General features: G+C 40.2%; 1 protein-coding gene across 3 annotated transcripts in view; it reads right to left on the bottom strand.

Annotated features, from left to right (window-relative positions):
* Positions 1-4,757: 4,757 nt before the first annotated feature.
* Positions 4,758-22,867, bottom strand: part of LOC121307074 (cip1-interacting zinc finger protein-like) — a 42,323-nt gene continuing 24,213 nt past the window's right edge. For 2 of the 3 annotated variants that reach the window (XM_041239184.1, XM_041239186.1), the window contains exons 10-16: positions 19,657-19,796; positions 16,185-16,278; positions 15,357-15,470; positions 11,389-11,565; positions 10,990-11,050; positions 7,154-7,275; positions 4,758-6,810 (exon numbers count right to left, since the gene is read on the bottom strand). In XM_041239184.1, the coding sequence (XP_041095118.1) occupies positions 6,058-6,810; positions 7,154-7,275; positions 10,990-11,050; positions 11,389-11,565; positions 15,357-15,470; positions 16,185-16,278; positions 19,657-19,796 (1,461 nt within the window). In that variant the 3' untranslated portion in view covers positions 4,758-6,057. The remainder of the gene's footprint in view (positions 6,811-7,153; positions 7,276-10,989; positions 11,051-11,388; positions 11,566-15,356; positions 15,471-16,184; positions 16,279-19,656; positions 19,797-22,867) is intronic. The other variant, XM_041239187.1, reaches the window with a different exon arrangement.

The raw sequence follows: 22,867 nt of genomic DNA, 5'->3' as shown, positions 1-22,867 counted from the left end.
TATTGGATACTTTTCAATTCGAAACCAAGATCTAACCAGGCCTCCCTCTCACTCCAAGTCCTTCAAATCTAACCAGCAGGCCACACTGTTCCTTAGCTCCCTCTAGGCCTGTCTTGTAGTGAACTGTCTTTGCTGTGAGAACCCCTGGAGGAGTGTCTGATTCTCAGACTTTCAGTAATTGTTCAATTCAAAACTATTAAACCGATAACGGTGTTGTGTATGAAATCCTAGTATAGGTCATATTTATTTTAAAATGGCGTCTGTTCTTAATTGTCCAGGGTTAGTTACATGTAGAGAATATATATTTTAAAATGCTTAATTAATATCTACGTTCTGTATACACAAAGTTTTGATATTACAAACCTCAGTATGTTTGTATATTACAGGAAAGGCAGCAGCTATAAACTAATCTGCTATTTAAATATTATTTAATAAAGTAAATTGATACTTAAATTTTTCTTTGTGGATCTAGATTTTTTTCCGTGGATCTAAAGTGTATGTTTTTAGCCTGCATCAATGTCTGAAAATTCCTAGCCCACGGGGGAGTATACTGTGGCATCGCTGGACATTAGCTCCTCACTTGCAGCAAAAGAAACATAAAGTGATTGTCCTCATTAAATGCAAAAGTTAAGTGTAAATGTATTGTATCAGATTACGTCAATACTGCATGTGTTCTGATTTTTTCAAAGAAAAATGAATTTGGTACTAAATGGGTTGAGGCTAGGACTTTTGAAACACCCTGTACAAGTATGAATTGTAATTTTAAGTCAAATATCTGTACTGAGACAATACCTGGCTTTTACATGTGCATAAAAGTGGTTCGGCATTGTGCTGAAAATGTCTAAGCATGCTGTTTTGAATATTAATAAAGCAATATATTGTCTGTGATTTCTTGTGACAAACTTTTTTTATAATGTTTGCAACAAAGATTATTCTGATCTATTTGTAAGATTGATTTATTGCCTGGCAGAGGACAAATGTGTTGTAATTAGTTTTAACACAAATACATTATCTGATGTTGTGTGACATTGTAATAACTGGAGGTTCATAACTCAAGGGGTAATATGACTAAATATCCATTGCCTTGAGTTTTCAATGGTATATTAAAACATATTTTGTTTGTGCATTTCTGAAAACTGTCAAGTTAAACTTCCTAAGCTGATTGTATTAGATTTTAAATGTGAATGCACTTTCCATTATCTCTTACATCTAATCTAGACAATTTAAACAGCAAACCCTCCACCCTTTTTGCTTATTGGGTCAGCAAAACTGTGTAAGTGATGTCAGACGACGAGATCTGTAGTTCTGGGGAAACTTGTAAACAATGCAATCACATAGACAGGCGCTTCCATTAGAACTACAGCTCCCATCTATCGCATTGTAAGTGCAGTTTAAGATTGCATTTAATAGACTCGCCTTGTAACTGCAGGTTAACACCAAAAAAGCAGTAAAAAACACATTGCAACTGCAGTTTAACAGTAGCCTGTAATATAATCACATTGTAACTACAGATTAACACTAGACTACAATGTAGTAAGATTCCATTGGAACTGCAGTCTAACTCCCACTGCAGTAAAAAATACACTGCAACTACAGTGTAACATTACATTTAATAGAATCAAGCTTAAAGGCCTTCCGGCCAGAATTAAAGGGGAAAAATAGACTATCTGCATGTCACTCAGGCCTTTACCACGGTTGCTACAGCACCAGTGGTCCATGATGAATGATGTCCCTTGTGTCTTCTGGAAAGAGTTGCATGTTTGATCTCTCACCTGAAGATAGCAGTCGGCAGGTGCTTGTGTTGTCAGGTTGCTTTGGCTGCTTGCGTGGGCGTGGGAATGGCGAGTTTGGGTTAAAACCCATACGCCACATTTCCTTGCTTTTGTTGTAATGAGTTCAACCCTAACTGCTATATTAACTTAGTTTTTTGCAATGTGTGTGTGTGTATATACACACACACACACACAGACACACACACACACGTGACGACAGTAACGCCAGTAGCTGTGTTCACACGTACTGGGAAGCTCCTGTCTGCCCCTGCTCTCCTAGCAGGATTGCTTAATTTGAGTCAGGCAGGTGTATGAATTGGGTCATCTGACTCGAGAATTTAGGGAAATATTTGTCACTGACTTCGGTGTATTTGGTGCAAGATAACAGGAAGTGCATCTCTGTCTCGACCTCTCCCGCTCAGTGACAGCACAGAATTTGGTTGCTCTTTTTACGTATGGGGATCATTAGGGGTAAGAGGCCCAGTCCTGCCCTACACGTGTTATTTGATGTGTTCCTGTGAACCTGTAGTATGATTTTACAACATTCTAAATGGAAAGTTTCAGTTGGGCTTTTGTCCCAATGTTGTTGATTAAAGTGAGTTGACCCCATACTTCACTGCCATAATGATGGATGTGCTGGATTATACTATACATTTTTTTTATCCATACTTTTATTGGTGGTTTGATTTTACAGAAGCTGTTCTTTATGGCATAGAAAGCCCTGCACGCTGTTTCTTTTAATGCATTTATAGCCAAGTTGAAGCTCCCCGATGCACCGACAGTCAGCCCCAGGTATGTGAAGCTGGTGCTTGCTCCAGTTTGGTGTTGCCCAGAGTGTAGCAGTACCGGTTTCCCTGACATAAGGTTTCCTTGATGTAAGACCATAACTCTTGACCAGGTTTACAAACAGTACTGCTCTAGCAGTGCCAGGCTCTGCAGGACCCCGCTCTGTGGGTGACAGCAGGACCAGGTCATCTGCATAGAGCAGGAATTTAATTTCTGTGCTGTGTAGAGCGAGACCAAGGACTGCACACTGTTCCCTGCTCTCACTCTACACAACACAGAAATTCAACTGTAGCCAACTCATCGATGTAGTGTTGGGCTCAGACTGCAGTCCTGTCTCGCTCCACGACCTTGTATGAATAATTCTCATTCATATTCTCTCTCTCAAATTTGGATCCTTCATAGGAAGCAATTACATATGTCAATAAAAAAAACAAAAAAAACATGGAAAAGAGTTAATACAAAAATTAAGGCAAGTTCGATAAAGTACATTGCCAACTTTATATCAATCCCTACAAGTATGCCAGGTTTCATGAAGATCTTCCTTTACAACAGTGCCTATCGAAAGTCTACACCCCCTTGAACTTTTTTCACATTTTGTTGTGCCAGTGCCTCACAGTTTTTCATGCATTTAAATGAGGATTTTTTTCCACTTATCTACCATACTCTTTACTGTTAAGGGGAAAAAATTAAAAATACAAAACTGAAAGATCATAACTGGATAAGTCTCAACTCCCCTGAGTTAATACTTGGTGGAAGCACCTTTGGCAGCAATTACAGCTGTGAGTCTGTTGGGATAGGTCTCTACCAACTTTGCACACCTAGATTTGGCAATATTTGACAGTTCTCCTATACAAAAAGTTCAATTTTAGTTCCGTCAGTCCACAAAACATTTTGCCACATGGCTACAGAATCTCCTGAATGTTTTTTTGCATACTTTTTTTGCAACGGGATTCAAGGTAGGATTTCTTGAGTAATGGCTTCCTTCTTGCCACCCAACCATACAGGCCAGATTTGTGGAGTGCTTGGGATATTGTTGTCACATGCACACACTGACCAGTCTTGAAAGTCTGTAGCTCTTGCAAAGTTGCCATTGGCCTCTTAGTAGCCTCTCTGATCAGTCTCCTTCTTGCTCGGTCATCCAGTTTGGAGGGAGTAACAATAATAGTGGTTCACAACTGGAAGGATGAACTCACTGACAAAGCTACACCGATCTCCGTATATACTGTACACTTTATATTTACATGCTTATTATTTAAACCTTTCTTTTTTTGACCAGGACCAGGCAGGGTCTTGGTGGTGCCATACACCTTCCACTTCTTAATAATCGTCTTGACCGTGCTCAAAGGAATATTCAAGGCCTTTGATATTTTTTTTATCCCCATCCCCTGATCTGTGCCTTTCAACAACTTTGTCCCGGAGTTCTTTTGAAAGCGCCCTGGTGCTCATGGTTGAGTCTTGCTTTGAAATGCACTTCCCAGCAGAGGAAACCTACAGGAACTGCTGAATTTATCCTGAAATCATGTGAATCACTACAATTTAACACAGGTGGAGGCCACTTAACTTGGTGTGTGATTTTGAAGGCGATTGGTTACACCTGAGCTAATTTAGGATCCTATTATAAGGGGGGTGGACACTTATCCAACCAAGCTATTTCAGTTTATATTTTTAATTAATTTTCTACAAATTTCTAGAATACTTTTTTTCACTTTGAAGTTATGGGGTAGGATGTATGTGTAGATACATGAAAAAAAAACAAACAATATTAATGCATTATAATTCCAGGCTATATGGCAACAAAAGGTGAACATTTTGAAAGTGGATATTGCTTCTATAGGCACTGTAAATGTTTCTGAAGAAGCAAACCAAAATTAATAAAATATAATTTTTAGTTACCACTATGTCCACTGTGGGCACCCAGCGACAAGGACATCAGTCACATAAAGACATCAACAAAAGAAGCCTTTTGTTTTCTAAATTTGTGGCTCAGAAATGAATAGTTCACTTGACTGAAAAACAAATATAATATGTAATAAGGTGAAAATAACAGTAGAACCCCACACACAAAAAGACAAAGAGAATATTCAAACTTTTATAAATTAAAATTCTTCAAATACAGCAAAATTAAAAATCCATACTTTACAAACTGTTCTAAAAAACACACACAAAAAATAAGTTTACAGTTATTTCCAGAAAATACATTCTAAAAAAAGAACACAGTTTTTTTTATCAGCTTCTAAATTCTCATTCTTCTACATCCCCCCCCCTCCCCCCATCCTCTCTCCTGGCCATGTCTAGGGCAGTGGCTTAGCTTTTCTGTGGACCTCTCTAAAGTCAAGTTTTACCACACCGTGCCTGACAATACAGTGCTTTTTCAACAGCAGAGCTGCACTTCAGCTGGCTCGCAGTGAAATAAGACCTCATTGCAATGCACTGTAGTCACTTGGACAGTACAGTTAGTACCCTGCACATTTTCAAAGGGTTCGTTTTCTCGTTGGGGTTGTGATCACCAATTATAGTAAACTAACAAAATTACAAATGTTTTTGCTTCAGACTCACTATTTAAAATGCAGCACTTTCCTCACTATAGGAGGAATACAGCCATTATGACATTAGTTTGAGTAAAACGCTACTTCGCAATGAAGTATATGCTACAAGAGTAAGGAAAACAACACAAATAGGAACCGTTTACATGATCTTTTAGACTTGTCTAAAGGCCCTTTTATTAATTACGATTACAAAGAACCATCTGCTTATTTCAGAAGGTGAGTTTCTCTCACATGATAGTTTTCATTTGCAAAGTGTGTTTTCTCAGGCCAAAAGGAGTACTTTGGAACAGGATGCGAACATATAGAGAGAGTGAGATTGATAAAGACATTAATTTATGACCATGTGTGTTCCAGCATCAAGTGTTGCTAGCGAGGCTGCGTTTAGTATTGCCGCTCGTACACTTGAGAATAAGCCACTTTTCTAGGAACAGCAATGTGAAATGAAGTGCAAGAATATGGAACAAGATTCATTTCATGAAAGGCACGGGATCGGCAGCAGTGGAGACTGGTTTCACAGACCCCTATCAGCACTAATTTTTGATTCTGCTATCTACAGTACAAGCAGGTAGGGGCAGGGTTACCGTAGCTACCCTACACTGCCTTGCAAGAATGGGGCAGTCTCCAAATCAACCCAATTCCTGGCCTCCCTTATCTCAAAGGCTTACGAATTAACTATACCATGTGAATGGTTTAAACCAGTTGTTTTTTCAGATTTTTAGGTTATGTTTTTTTGTTTTCAAACAAATTAAAACACCACCACTTTGGTGTTACAACACTGATATGATGCTTAAATGAGTACACTGTAGAAAGTGGACCCTGAAGTCTCGTGTGGGACGAGTGGAATATGATCTCCAGTGCTTTAGCATGTGAAGCCATCATTCTAGCTGGAAATTAATTTGGTTTTAAAATATCTAGAAATGACCCCTTCACCTGCCTCCCCATTTTCACAAAATTTATCGAGATCTCCTAGTCCGTGTTGAGCGTCTCTTGCTAACGTTGGCTCCTGCTCCACGGGGCTGCCACCCAGCTGGCCTCTCGCTCCCCTCTTCCTCCCCCTCTTTCTCTGCGCTGCTTCCCTCGCTTATCATGTTCCCTGGCTCCTCCGTTTCCCCTTTCTCCTCCACCTCAGCTTGGGGTCTGTCCTGCTCTCCCTCTACATTGTCTTCATCTTGCTCCTGCACAGGCCACTCAGTCTGGGGAATGTCCTTGCACTGTTCAGGATTTCTATCCATTTGCTCCTCAAGCACTTCAGATTCTTTGCTGATACAGTCATTAGGCGAGCTGCTCAAGTCTAAGGCTTGTTCCCCAAGTGCAGCATCCTCTTCCAACAGAAGGATGTTTTTTGTTTGAGAGAGCCCATACAGACTGGCTGTACCAGAGCTTGGTCTCTTAGAGATAGTTTTGACAATGTTTGTGCTGTCAATACCACTTTTGATTGGATCTGGACTGTCAAAGACAATTTTGACAGGATTTGGGCTTTCAGAGCCTGTTCTATCGGAAGGCATGCTGTCTGAATTAGTAGTACCATAGCCTTGCTCTCTATTGGTCCCACTGAAGTCTGCTGGGTCCATTTCCAATAGGTTGACTCCAGTTTCAGCTCCCAGTTCCTGCCCAGCCACCTGTAGTGTGTCATCTGGATTCTCTTCCACTACAGTGCCAGGCTCCCGGGCTTCGGCTGACTCGAGACTCCTCAATGCTCTGTACTTCTGTCAGGAGAAATTAAAACCAGGTTAGAAAACAAAGAAAGCACTCCAACTCAGTTAGACTAGAAGAATCTCTTATAGAAAAGCTGTAAGGTCAAAACTGCAAAATTTCAAATCCTCCTTAAATATAATATGCTTCATATTAAGTGAAAACAGAGTTTTTTTTTTTTTTTTTTTTTTTTTTTTTTTGAGTATCAGTTCAATTACAGCACTAAAGCACTGCATTTGAAATCAAAATAGAACAACTGCATGGAAAATAGTATAACAGGTCAATCATTGAGGGCTTTTCTTTGTGTATCATTGTTCAAGCTCAAAGCATAGAATAAAAAAGGCAGAAGGTTCTGACCTGCAGGTTCTGGAAATGCATCAGTGACTTGCAGTGAGAGAGCCTGGCCGTGGACTCGAAATGGTAGAATTTGTGGCACAACCTGCAGAGGAATCCAGCTACAGGGACCACGAAACTGGAGCCTGAGAAAATATGAGGGAAGGAAATTAAACCAAAACAAAAAGCCATTTACGAGTCTATCCATTCTGTTACGAAAAAAAAACAACTCTATAGCTATGGCCAAATGTTTTGCATCACTATATAATTAACTCATTTTGCTTCATAAAGTCTGAATAATACTACATTACCATATTGAATATATTTCATTATATTCTTAATAAAAAACTACAAGAAACTGAAATCTGACATTTCAAAATCTAAAATGAAGTACTGTGCTACTATTATGGCTTCCGGTAGATATTTCCGCTATCATTTTGTAGTTTCTTTGATTGCACAATGTTAAATAAAAAACACCATTAAATAAAATAATTTAGATATTTTATTTATGCTTCAATCCTAAACTCAAGGAAATGCAAAACATTTGGCCATAGCAGTATCGTGTGATACATACACAGACAGTAAGGGGTGTAAAAAACATCTGGGTGGCCAAATTCAAGATGGCCACCAAAAATCTCTAAAATGGCACATCAGCTCATAGCTGTTTGGTGTCCAAATGGGGGTTTTGAGGGTCCAGGAATTCATGTGTTATAACAAACATGTTCTTTTTTTAAGCCAAATTTGTGTGTGTGTGTGACAAAGTGCCCACCCCTGTGTATATTATCTGTTATATGTTGTGTGTGGCGTGTTAAATGTTGGTGTACAGTCATTGGTACACAGGATATAAACGGGTCTGTGTAACACGAGTGTTTAAAATGTATATTTGTATTTAGGCACGAGGATTGCACAGCACTTCATGTGCAGGTAAAATGTATAATATGTGAGCACGGGGAATTGCACTTTATTAATTCACGTGCAGTTGTACCGCGACTCCAATTGAATGACTGATTAGCAATCGAGTCTCGGTACAGCTGCATAAAAGCAACATGTTTTCACCCACTCGGGGTTGGGTGTTCGGTGAGTGGAGAACGGGATAGGAGACGGAGGTAGAAATAATAAGAATAATAGTAATCGTTAAAAAATAGAAGCTCACCGTGTTTGTTTGTTAGTCCATTGTTTGTTTTGTTTAGTCCGTTTTGTTTGTCAAATTATTTTGGCGAATGTGCCGTGTCCTTGTGATTCTCTTTGTTACCACTTGGCTTGATTCATGCGCCCTTCACAAAGACAAATCTGCCCGATTCCAGCCTTGCTGAAGCACCCCCAGATGAGTCCAATTTTCAGCTTTGCCCAACACCTGTCGTCTAATGGTTAGACGGAGACCTGGAGAGGCCTACAAGCCACAGTGTCTCGCACCCACTGTGAAATGTGGTGGAAGATCAGTGATGATCTGGGGGTGCTTCAGCAAGGCTGGAATCGGGCAGCTTTGGCATGAATCAAGCCAAGTACAAGGTTGTCCTGGAAGAACACTTGCTTCCTTCTGCTCCAACAATGTTCCCCAACTCTGAGGATTGGTTTTTCCAGCAGGACAATGCTCTATGCCACACAGCCAGGTCAATCAAGGTGTGGATGGAGGACCACCAGATCAAGACCGTCATGGCCAGCCCAATCTCCAGACCTGAACCCCATTGAAAACCTCTGGAATGTGATCAAGAAGAAGATGGATGGTCACAAGCCATCAAACAAAGCCGAGCTGCTTGAATCTTTGCGCCAGGAGTGGCATAAAGTCACCCGACATCAATGTGAAAGACTGATGGAGAGCATGCCAAGACGCATGAAAGCTGTGCTTGAAAATCAGGGTTATTCCACCAAATATTGATTTCTGAACTCTTCCTAAGTTAAAACATTAGTATTGTGTTGTTTAAAAATGAATATGAACTTATTTTCTTTGCATTATTCAAGGTCTGACAATACTGCATCTTTTTTGTTATTTTGACCAGTTGTCATTTTCTGCAAATAAATGCTCTAAATGACAATATTTTTATTTGGAATTTGGGAGAAATGTTATCAGTAGTTTATAGAATAAAACAAAAATGTTCATTTTACCCAAACACATACCTATAAATAGTAAAACCAGAAAAACTGATAATTTTGCAGTGGTCTGGGACTGGGATTTATAATTAACCAAATAGTAGTGCCACCCTTCCCACTCTCATGAATGCCTGTTCATGCTAGCAATGCAGCTGGAGTCGCTGTCCTTGGTACTGCTGCGGATGAAGCAGTTTGCATGGCTGGCACGCCTGCAGCTGCTGCAGGAGACGATACAGGCAAAGCGGCTGACACTGCAGCGTTAAGCTCAGTGGGGGTAGAGATAACAACAGGCTTCAAATTTAAAACGCTGAATATTGTAGGTTATATTCAAAATAAAAACATGTACTGTAAAAAGGCTTTGGCGGTTCTAGGAGGGCGAAATTATAACTGTCTTATTTTCACAATCCTGCCTTTCAAATGCTGTCAGGGTATTTAATGCATGTATTTGGGAAAAGTCATAGATGGACAACCGCATAACTTTCAGATATGCAACGTACTTTATATCTAAAAAAATAAATAAATAAAATGTATGCAGCAACTCAGCATGAACCTAAAAATTATCTTAAAATAAAAAGATACTGAATAATTTAATCATTTAAATTGAAAACTAAATAATAACCTTACCAACTAAATAAAAATGAATTGAAATGCTGAAAGTGAAACAACACTGCATGGCAGAAGAAATCTCTCTTGTTCTAAATAGCAAGGAGAAATCTGACCTGTCACAAGCAATGAAACATCGTGTGACAGAGGAATGCCTCTCAATAGTCAATCCTAATGGAACTATGATCAAAGTGAGCTAAAAAGTTGAATCTGTTTCCACTACAGCCCGTCAATAGCTACACTGGCCTGGTAGACACGGGATTAATTTACAGGCTTGCCACTCCTGCAGAGTATAGAGAAACGCATGATGAGTCTGACTTCACGTGGGCAGATTACGCTTACAAGCTTCCAAGACCCTCTTTGTGAATGATCCATATGACTTGCTGAAGCTTGGGCATCAAAATGGGACAAAATTAAGAAAAAGTCAACCCAGAGAACACCCCCCGACTGTGATTCACATGATTTGAAGTGAGAAAACTACCAGGTGTACATCTTCCTCATCTATGATGAACCTGATGCTCCACATGCTCTCCAATACACAAAGGCACTGCGACCAAAGAGCCTCAGGGATATTGTAGCCCAGACAACGTTACAACAGCAATAAGGCTTCGAACATTATGGAAATTTGATAATTGTACAAATCAGACCAATGTTACCAAACTAGAGCTTTTCAATTTAAAATGTTACTAACTGTACAAAGTAGATTCTGTAAATATAAAAGTCGGCTTATTCTGACACACATTACATACTTAAGTTTGAAACACAAATTTCAAGTTTTGGGGGTGGGGACATTTGGCAGTAAGCAGCCATTATTTATTATTGTGTACATTTGAGAACATGTTGTCACAGTGTCTTTGGCTTCAAATAAGAACATTTGTTTTATAAGAAATTAATTTGACCCTCAAAACCATTTGGTGTCCCATTTAGATACCAAACACAGCTTTATATGACAATTATGAGCTGAAATATGCCATTATGTTTGGCAGCCATCTTGAATTTGGCAACCTAGCAGCAATTTCTCACATTTGTGGGTCCCCCACCCCCATCTTTTTTTAGCACTATTTATTTATATAAAAACCAGCTTCAAACCTTTGTCCCCGCAAATTGGTCATAGAATCCTATTCCTTTTCCTTTACTTTAGCATTAATCCCGTTTACAGGGACACTCACCGTACTGTGTCTCTGAATCATACTGTTCATCCTCGGTCAGCTCCTCTAACATCACCTCTCTCTGCAGAGACACAATGCAACCCAGCATGCAACACTCACTTAGGAATATTTTTGAACACATGTAAAACTGTATATAGGTTTTATTTTGGCCAGGCAGAAATCTCCCAAAGCATACTTTAACCACCATTTAAGACTGTTAGAGGGTGTTATCTCATTAGCAGGATGAATGTTTCAATACCTGTGTAACAAAGAATCTGTAAAAATCTAACTTCAGTAACAACTGTATAAATCTCACAAGAGTCACATTACCCTGTTATAACTTAACGTTTTACCCACGCTGATCCCAAAGAACACAGCATATAGTTTTGATGAAGATATGATTAATCACTAAACAGAGACCCTTGCCTGCCGGCTGTCAGCCCCGAGGGTCTCCACTGAAGACTGCTCCTCTTCCTCCTCCTCCTCACTGAGATCCTCCTCGTAGTCTTCCTCTCCCTCGAAGCAGCCGATGGCATCCACAGTGATCAGCTCCTCAGGGTTCTCTGGACCCCCGTGCTCCCGGGCCACGCTCCGCAGCTGCAGACAAGCACAGAGATCTCTGTGCCATTTTTCCTTTCAAGACTGACCTAATCAGAGAACCAGAACCAGTACCGAAGACGCCAATTTCCACATCCTCATAAGCACATCCAGCGCACAGGAAGTACCTGCGGTTCGCCTTTCAACCTCGTATGAGTTCCTTGTCTTGCCATTTGGCCTCTTCCTAGCTCCATGTGTCTTCTCCAAAGTGCATGGAAGCTATTTTGTCCGAGACAAGAGTACTTAACTATCTAGACGACTGGCTAATCTGTGATGAGATTAACAGAAGTAGATTGGAGTAAAATAGAGAAAACATCCACAGAAAAAGGATGGCTGTTCTTCAAAAATGTAGTACTCGAGGCGCAAAACAATTACATCCCTAAAGTAGACCAATCTAAATGTAAAACTAAATTGCCAAAATGATTTAATAGAGCAATTAAAAAAAAATATTCAGCAAAAAAAGGCACTTTACAGAGCGTTTAAAAGGGACCAAAAACAAAGTACACAGAAAGAGTACACAGAACTGCAAACGCAAGTCAAAAAGGAAGTTAGAAAGGCCAAGAGAGAAATAGAAATGAACACTGCGAAAGGGGCTAAAACCAATTCCAAAATGTTTTTCCAATACAACAGCAAGAGAACATTCAAAGAGCAGGTTAAATGTCTAAGAGATATAAATGGCAAAATCATAGATGAAGAAAAAGAAAAGCAAATATATTAAATCATTACTTTTCACAAGTTTTTACAAAGGAGGATACGGACAACATGCCCCACATGTCAACCAGTTCCTATCCAGTTTTAAATAACTTTAGCATAACCAAGATAGAAGTGTTAAAGAGACTAGGAATTCTTAAAATAAACAAATCCCTTGGGCTGGATGAGATCATCCCAATAGTACTCAAAGAAATGAAAGAAGTTATTTACAAACCGCTAACCAAGATCATACTACAGTCTCTTGAGACAGGGGTTGTACCGACAGACTGGAAAATTGCAAACGTAATACCGATCCACAAAAAGGGAAACAAAACTGTACCAGGTAACTACAGACCAATAAGCCTGACATCTATTATATGTAAACTTATGGAAACTATAATAAGATCCAAAATGGAAAATTACCTATATGGTAACAGGGTCCTGGGAGACAGTCAACATGGTTTAGAAAGGGAGATCGTGTCTAACTAACCTGTTCGATTTTTTTGGAGGATGCAACATCGATAATGGATAATTGCAAAACATATGACATGGTTTATTTAGATTTCCAGAAAGCTTCTGACAACGACCCGCATTAAAGATTAATTCTCAAACTGAACGCAGTTGGGATTCAAGGAAACACATGTACATGGATTAGGGAGTGGTTAAAACCTCAGAATGGAGTGAGGTAACCAGTGGAGTACCATAGGGATCAGTATGAGGTCCTCTGCTATTCCTAATCTACATTAATGATTTAGATTCTTGTATAGTAAGCAAACTTGTTAAATTTGCAGATGACACAAAAATCAGACGTGTGGCAAACACTGATGCAACAGCAACGGTTACTCAAAATGATCCAGACAAGACTCAGAACTGGGTAGACACACGGCAAAGGACATTTAATAGGGAAAAGTGTAAGGTGCTGCACGCAGAAAATAATAGAGCATTATAAAGATGGGAGATACTGAAATTGAATATGGACTGGCTCACGTATGGCCGCCAGGGCTCCTATATGCATTTCCACCGATTCCAATGCTCCCCGCCTTCTTAGAGAAGGTCAGGGTAGAGCAGGCGACAGTGATCCTGGTCGCTCCTCGGTGGCCTCGGAGGATATGGTTTCCGAGCTTGGTGCAGTTGCTGCATGGTCAACCGCAGGAGCTTCCCCTGCGAGCAGACCTATTATCCCAGGAAGGACGGCTTTGGCACTGAACCCCAAGCTCATGCAGCTATGGGCTTGACCCCTGAACGGGAACGCCTGTCAGACTTCGGCCTCTCGACGGCAGTGATTTCGACCATTCAGAGTGCTAGAGCGCTCTCTACTAGGTCGCCTTATACATACAAGTGGCAGTTGTTCCAAGATTGGTGTCTGGCTGGGGACCATGACCCAATATCTTGTCCTATTGCAGTGATATTACAGTTTCTACAGAAACTGTTAGATGAAGGGAAATCTCCCTCGCCATACCAGTTTGCCATGTACGCATTGACGGGTTATCACCGGGTTGCCATTTTCTGGCATCGCAGTTCCTCAAGGGCGCAAGACGTTTGCGACCTCCAAGAACGACCAGTTTACAGTCATGGAGCCTTGACGTGGTGCTAGAAGCCCTTACCAAGGCACCATTCAAGCCTCTCCACACTGTGGATATGAAGCTCATGTCTATTAAAATCGCGTTTCTGCTGTCGGTGGTATCAGCCAAACGCGTCAGCGAGTTACATGCACTGTCGGTGCATCCATCATGTACTCGTTTCGCAGGAGATGGTTCTAAGGTCTTCATGCGTCCAAATCCAGCCTTTTTACCAAAGGTCATATCCCCGTTTCACATGAACCAGCCAGTCGAGTTGATGGCATTCCATCCTCCTCCTTTTTCTTCCCCAGAGGAAGAATGGTTACACATGCTCTGCCCTGTGCGGGCACTGAGGTGTTATATTGACTGTACAAAGACTGTGAGGCAAACAGAACAACTGTTCATATGCCATGGTTCTAAGACCTTGGGTCAGCTGTTGTCTAAGCAACGCCTTTCCCATTGGATAGTGGATGCTATTAAAGTAGCTTATGACTCTGCAGGCCTTCCACCACCGGGGCAGTTGAAGGCGCATTCCACTAGGGGTATGGCGACATCCTAGGCCCTCTTTAGAGGGGTGTCGGTGTCTGACATTTGAGCAGCAGCCAGTTGGGCTACACTGCATACTTTTAAGAGGTTTTACTGATTGAACGTGCTGGATTCCTCTGCTCCACTATTTGGAGCATCTGTACTACACTCTATGGCACCTCAGGATGCCAATATGGTGTTTACTACTCCACCTTAGGACAGGTGTGATTGTGAGCATAGACACTGAGGTGCAGCTCCACATATGCCTAGATGTACTGCCTATGCAGTTGCGTTATGACGTAAGTCTGTCCTACTGCCGAGAATCCTCCCTCGCGACGGCTTGGGTACACTGTTACCATACCTTGATGGTTATTTTCAACTTGAAAGGGAACGATGGGTTGCGGATGCAACCCCGGTTCCCTGAAAGAGAAAATAACCATCAAGCCGCAAGGTCGCTCCAGAAGCCTTCACGGCCTGAAGAGCAAAAGAGGAAGAGATGTCCTATCGGCAGCTTTGCTATAAAGCTCAGCCAATCCTACTGCCTGACGGCAATATCCCATACCTTGATGTTTTTTCTTATATGTAAACAGATAGTACTGTTTATACCATGAGATGCAACCAATAAGAGGGATGAAAATCTCACATTCCAATGCACAGGGTGTCAGTGGATGTTTAAATTGAACACTGGATGCAAAGAGTAGGCTACTAACTGCACTGAGCGTAGAAATGTTAAAACATATGTGCATTAGTCAGAATCATCAAGAAGTTAGACATGTGAACTTACAGTAGAAATGTTGAGAGTTTACCATGTCTAAGATTTAAACTCCAAGCTCCAGCGGTTTTCAGCTACAGTATGTCAATGAAGGGGAGTGTGAAACCCAAACATCAGACCGAGACTCAATCTGAAGATGCACTGGAACCATAAAGGAACTGTTTTGTGGGGCTATTTTGTGTTTTACAAGGAGCTTTGTAGGCAGTGATAATTCCCTCACGACACACAGACAGATATCTCCTCACCTCCTCAACTTTGTGCTTATGTTCCAGGGACTTCATGTGCTCCACGAACTTGCGTGGTGTCCTGAAGTGGCACTTGCAGACCGTACAGAAGGGCCGGGACGAGTGCTTTGAAAGCTGGACACCAGAGGAAAACAACAATGGTTTATCAAAAATTATTCTTGTGCTAATAATGCCTCTATGAATCTGCAGAAACTGCTGTCTGAATCTGTCTTCTGTCCCAATCAATAGGTTGTTTTTTATTATTATTATTAAGTAGTAGTCCTGGGACAATAACTGAAACTTACACCACTTGAAATATATTCAAAAATTACCATATTCATATTACAGAATTTATAAATTAAGTAACAAAAAAAAAATCCTGCAAAAGAAACCAATTTATAAATGATGTCTGAAATAAATAAAGCACCAGTTCTAGTGTTTATCTCCTTTTTTAGGTAGTTTACTGGGGTGCCACTGGGTTTATTACAGAAAAGTATTTATTGTATTGTGGTACATAGCTTATTAGAGTTAAATACAAAATAGGAAATATTCAAACAGAACTAAACATTAATATTAACAACAAAAGAAAACCCTCAAATACATTTATATTCAGGAATCTTTCTGCTCCTGAAAGCTGACGGACAAATACATAGCAATTCCCCACAATTACTATTTGGTCCTCGGCTTTTTCAAGTTGGTAACGGTGTTGGACTGTGTGGTTCAGGAACAACGGTTAACAGGTTTATAAAGACCACATGCAGATTTCACTTGTGATCCAATTTAAACGGAAGCCTCCAGATGTGTGTGACTAATGCATTACCCCAGCCTCTCTACACAGTCTCTGGTTACCTTGTGCTCCTTAGTTCTGCGATGTGCAATGAGATCTCCTGTGAAGTAAACCTGACAAGTGGTGCACCAGCGCTGCAGGGCGTGTCTATTCTCTCTGAAACACAAGGTCAGGTATTACTGCTGGGGGTGAAACAAAATGTACTTGCATAGATGGTATTGTGATAGCTTTACTGCTTGCAGTCCATTAAATGCTTCCTGAATGGTGATTAAATGTGATTTACAGTCAAGGCAATTTGTTTAGAAATTACTGCAACCAGCTCATAGTGCTTCTCTACCATAGTCGCTAAACAAAAATAAAGTGATCCGCAACATGAAAAGTAGATCACTGTGACCTACACTCACCGATTGAGATGAATGCACCCATATACTAACACTTTTACATGCAGAATATGTAGAGAACTGCTTTATACAATGACATTAGAAATGCGTGTAGCAAAGGAGAAGCCATACTAATGGGGGATTTCAACTTCCCCCATATAAAATGGGAAAACCCGGTGGGTAGCATGAAGGATGAAATTGAAATGGTGGAAATGACAAATGACTGCTTCCTAACACAATTTGTCAAGGCACCGACTAGAGGGGAGGCATGCCTTGATTTAGTCTTTTCAAATAACGAAGACAGAATAACTAAAACAGAGGTCAGAGAACCACTGGCAAACTCAGACCACAACATGGTCTCATTTGAAGTGTTTTTTAAAACCCCAAAAGTAATGACTAAAGCTAAGGTTTACAATTTTAGAAAAGCAAACTATGAAGGTATGAAACAGAGACTAACAGAAGTAGACTGGAGTAAAATAGAGAAAACACCCACAGAAGAAGGATGGTTGTTCTTCAAAAATGTAGTACTAGAGGCGCAAAACAATTACATCCCTAAAGTAGACAAATCTAAATGTAAAACTAAATTGCCAAAATGGTTTAATAGATCAATTAAAAAAAATATTCAGTGAAAAAAGGCACTTTACAGAGCATTAAAAAAGGACCAAAAAGAAAGTATGCAGAAAGAGTACATGGAACTGCAAACGCAAGTCAAAAAGGAAGTTAGAAAGGCCAAGAGAGAAATAGAAACGAACATTGCAAAGGGAGCTAAAACCAATTCCAAAATGTTTTTTCCAATATTACAACAGCAAGAGAACATTCAAAGAGGAGATTAAATGTTTAAGAGATACAAATGGCAAAATCGTAGATGAAGAAAAAAAAATAGCAAATATATTAAATGATTACTTTTCACAAGTTTTTACAAAGGAAGATACTGACAACATGCCCCACATGTCATCCAGTTCCTATCCAGTTTTAAATAACTTTAGCATAACTGAGGCAGAAGTGTTAAAGGGACTCTTAAAATAAACAAATCCCCTGGGCCGGATGAGATCCTCCCAGTAGTACTCAAAGAAATGAAAGAAGTAATTTACAAACCGCTAACCAAGATCATGCAGCAGTCTCTTGACACAGGGGTGGTACCGACAGACTGGAAAATTGCAAATGTAATACCGATCCACAAAAAGGGAAACAAAACTGAACCAGGTAACTACAGACCAGTAAGCCTGACTTCTATTATATGCAAACTTATGGAAACTATAATAAGATCCAAAATGGAAAATTACCTATATGGTAACAGGGTCCTGGGAGACAGTCAACATGGTTTTAGGAAAGGGAGATCGTGTCTAACTAACTTGCTTGATTTTTTTGAGGATGCAACATCGATAATGGATAATTGCAAAGCATATGACATGGTTTATTTAGATTTCCAGAAAGCTTTTGACAAAGTCCCGCACAAAAGATTAATTCTCAAACTGAACGCAGTTGGAATTCAAGGAAACACATGTACATGGATTAGGGAGTGGTTAACATGTAGAAAACAGAAAGTACTGATTAGAGGAAAAACCTCAGAATGGAGTGTGGTAACCAGCGGTGTACCACAGGGATCAGTATTAGGTCCTCTGCTATTCCTAATCTACATTAATGATTTAGATTCTGGTATAGTAAGCAAACTTGTTAAATTTGCAGACGACACAAAAATAGGAGGAGTGGCAAACACTGTTGCAGCAGCAAAGGTCATTCAAAATGATCTAGACAAGATTCAGAACTGGGCAGACACATGGCAAATGACATTTAATAGAGAAAAGTGTAAGGTACTGCACGCAGGAAATAAAAATGTACATTATAAATATCATATGGGAGATACTGAAATTGGAGAAGGAATCTATGAAAAAGACCTAGGAGTTTTTGTTGACTCAGAAATGTCTTCATCTAGACAATGTGGGGAAGCTATAAAAAAGGCTAACAAGATGCTCGGATACATTGTGAAAAGTGTTGAATTTAAATCAAGGGAAGTAATGTTAAAACTGTACAATGCACTAGTAAGACCTCATCTTGAATACTGTGTTCAGTTCTGGTCACCTTGCTATAAAAAAGATATTGCTGCTCTAGAAAGAGTGCAAAGAAGAGCGACCAGAATTATTCCGGGCTTAAAAGGCATGTCATATGCAGACAGGCTAAAAGAATTGAATCTGTTCAGTCTTGAACAAAGAAGACTACGTGGCGACCTAATTCAAGCATTCAGAATTCTAATAGGTATTGACAGTGTCCACCCAAGGGACTTTTTCAGCCTGAAAAAATAAACAAGGACCAGGGGTCACAAATGGAGGTTAGGCAAAGGGGCATTCAGAACAGAAAATAGGAGGCACTTTTTTACACAGAGAATTGTGAGAGTCTGGAATCAACTCCCCAGTAATGTTGTTGAAGCTGACACCCTGGGATCCTTCAAGAAGCTGCTTGATGAGATTTTGGGATCAATAAGCTACTAACAACCAAACAAGCAAGATGGGCCGAATGGCCTCCTCGTTTGTAAACTTTCTTATGTTCTTATATTATAACAACTTCTCTTGTAAATATTACTTCACAAGACTCGCTTGACTCTGCTAGTCGTCTGTTCAGAAACACAGTCGGGTGCTTTTTTTTTTTTTTTTTTTTTTTTTAGGTGTTGAATTAATTGATAGTGATGGTATTTCATTTTGCCTTTAGACACTGAACTAAACATGTGAATCTTCAAACGATGCCATACTGGAATGCATGTATTAATGCGTAGAGTACTTGAATACCAAAAAGATCGTCTACATATTAAAATAATCGCGAGTACTTGAATAACTCGATTCATTATCCCAGTACTAGTTTGCACATCTCTAGACAAAACACTGATATGTTGGTAGTCCTACTGTACCACACAGAAAGCTATATTACAGTTAATTACCCCTCGCATTCCAACCACCTTTTACTTAACAGCAATGATATTAAAATAATCACGTCTCTCAGAGTAAAAATGTATGTGGATGATACAATCATTGATATTTATTCGAACGATTATATTTTGTGTGCCCAATTAAATCAATCGCAATCTGTAGGCTTAACTGACAGCCCTATTGAAGAGTAGTTTGAGCAAGGTGAAGTTTCCTCTTTCCATAAACGTTGTTCTTACCCATCTGTCCTGGACTGGCTGTGCCCCTGCAGTGACTCCTTCACTTTGGGCAGCAGGGTGACCAGGCAGGCGTTGCTCATGTGCTGGATCTCCATCATGCGCTGCTGGTGGGCTAGTCCATTCATGTGGCTCTGGAAATTCTGCAAGAGTACAAACAGAAGAAGGAATAAATGGAGAATTTTGGTGCTGATAAATTGTGCTGGCAGCACAGATGTCTGATTTTACCTTATTTATGCCAGAGTTTCATCATTTTATAGTGAAGCGTTCAAGGACTGTATTTTTATAAGGTAATATATTTTTCATATAGATACAGGGTTCGAAATTAACACCCGCCAAACACGGGTTAATTCGGTCTGTGGCAGGTCAATTTCACATACTTATACGCCACAGTGGCTGGTACGTTTTTGTACACTTAACATCGCTCGATTAGCGATCATCGCTGCCATGCAGTTTCTACTTTCTATCGGCAAACGCCTTGCTCAACTGCAGTCACTGACAGTTCAAATCAACTGAACTTTGACCTCGTCACTGACCTTGTTGCTGTGGTTATTACAACGGCAAAATGGATGAGTGGTTGTTTGTGGAAGCTGCTCAGTGTTTATACCTGTGTATATGCAGTCGATAGAGGTGATTATAAAATCAGATGAAAAAGGAGAACGCATGGGTATCAATTGCTGAACAAATGCAATCAACTTGTGAGTATTTTAACCTTGCTGAAAGCAACCAGTGAAGTTTTAATTTTAATACAGTGACTGCTGTTTTAAACATTTTGTATATTACGAAGTGCCTCACGTCCAACACATTGTTGTTATTATTATTAATATTATTACTGCGATACAAGATTTCTTTTTCAATGTAGGACAGTACGTGCAATATTTTCTGTTTTGCGTACTACAAACTCTGAAAAAGGGATTCAAACGATTGCTAATAAACTATAATGCAACCACATTAAATGAAGCAAACTTTTATTTAGTATTTACGATGAACAAGGATACAATTGTGTCATGGAAATAGTGAATTTGAACAAAAGTCTGAAGTCTTGGAAATGGATGTAAAAACACATTTGGTTCGACACTGCTTTTATTTTCTTTAAAATGCAGTATGCCATGCACTGAAAACCCAAATATGCGAGCGTAGTTACTGTAAACTCTCAGTTGTACTCTTCACATGCATATAGCGCTTCTTCATTAATTTTTTAAACAAAAAGTGGGCTTGCATCTTCAAAAAATATTAATGAAATTTCATGAAACTTCTTTTCATACAGTGTAGCTAGTGTACCCAAGTAGTCAGTTGATAATAAATACTCACTTTCTCTAAAACTAAACATTGCTAAACAAAATACTTTAGATTGTCATTGAACATCTTTATTTCCTACAAACTGTACATAAAACGAGAGGTTTATCCGTTTCTGGTCTTTGTGCTGATCTTTGTGATGCCCTGTTTCTTGGACACATTGCTGCCTGTGTGATTTGACTTTTAAACTCTGTTTTTTGTTTTTGTTTTATGTTTAAAAGAGGCAGTGCTGTCGGTTACTCAAACAACCAATTTAAAGTGTACCTTTCAGGTCAGACACACCAATACATTTCTGTATTGATTTCATCAGTAGAAATAAAACAAATTATGCGGTTACTTTTTAATAAACAAAGATATGATGGATTTTGTGTGGTATATGGCCACACCCACTCAATCGCGCTGGCCGGAAAATAACCGGAAGTTACGTACGAAAGGGTAAACACACAGGGCGACTGCCGCTGAAAACACTGAAGATGAAATTGAAGTCCAATTCATTTTAGGGAACAATTATCACTCCTCCAGGTGTCACAGTGCGAGAGAGGCCTTTCCGGATCCGAGAAAGTCTGCAAGGCGGCGTTAGCAAAGAGGTACGGGCGATGCTCGAACTTGGGGTGATTGACCCTTCCGGGGATCGGTGCAGTCCGATTGCGATAGTCGCCAAAAAGGACGGCACCAACCGCTTCTGCGTTGATTTCCGTAAGGTAATCGCTATTGCCAAGTTTGATGCATACCCCACGCCTCAGGTCGATGAGCTTCTCGACGACGGCCAGGTTCATCTCAAGTCTGGACCTGACAAAGGGATACTGGAATATCTCATTAATCCGTAGTTCACAAGAGAAAACTGCATTTTCTACTCCTGATGGTCTGTTCCATTTCATAACAATGCTCTTTGGGCTACATGGTGTACCCACTGCCTTTCAAAGACTGATGGGCCAGGTCTTACACCCACATCGTGAGTATGCAGCAGCGTATATCAGTTACCTACAGCTCCACCTGGCCACAGCATCTGGCTACAATCACGGCCGTCCTTCAGTCTCTAACGGTAGCCCGGCTGACAGCCAACTTCAGAAAATGTGCTTTTGCCAAAGCAGAAACTCAATATTTGGGATTTATTATGGGAAATGGACAGGTGAAACCCGTTGCCACCAAAGTCCAGGCTTTGATGAACGTGGCAAACACTAAAGTCACTAGAGTCTTCCCAGCGACAGCGAGTGGGAGAAGTACAGGCGTGGAAAAGTACAGAGCAGTTTTGAAGCAGAAAGGAGAAATTGCATCTTGAATTGCTTTAATCAGAAAACAGAGGACATTGGGGAAACACAGCAGCAGCTCAAAGTCAAACAGCCGCGTGTGTTTTTCTGATAACAAACAAGCTGAAACTCGGAGCAGCTGATTCAAATTCAGTGCCCTTTTGAGACATGGGCGAGGGGAGGAGCCGACAGCACAGCAGAACAACGCAGTTAAACGAGGCAGTCTTCCCAGCGACAGAGAGTGGAAGCGACAGAGAGTGGCAGAAGTACAGGCGTGGAAAAGTACAGAGCAGTTTCGAAGCAGTTTGAAAGCAGGTTGACGGCTGCAGATGCTCGGATACATTGTGAAAAGTGTTGAATTTAAATCAAGGGAAGTAATGTTAAAACTGTACAATGCACTAGTAAGACCTCATCTTGAATATTGTGTTCAGTTCTGGTCACCTCGCTATAAAAAAGATATTGCTGCTCTAGAAAGAGTGCAAAGAAGAGCGACCAGAATTATTCCGGGCTTAAAAGGCATGTCATATGCAGACAGGCTAAAAGAATTGAATCTGTTCAGTCTTGAACAAAGAAGACTACGTGGCAACCTAATTCAAGCATTCAAAATTCTAAAAGGTATTGACAGTGTCGACCCAAGGGACTTTTTCAGCCTGAAAAAAGAAACAAGGACC

Source organism: Polyodon spathula, chromosome 52, assembly GCF_017654505.1.
Source record: "Polyodon spathula isolate WHYD16114869_AA chromosome 52, ASM1765450v1, whole genome shotgun sequence".
Lineage (NCBI taxonomy): Eukaryota > Metazoa > Chordata > Actinopteri > Acipenseriformes > Polyodontidae > Polyodon > Polyodon spathula.
The sequence above is the reverse complement of the archived record's forward strand: the minus strand, read 5'-3'. Positions and strand labels throughout refer to the sequence as shown.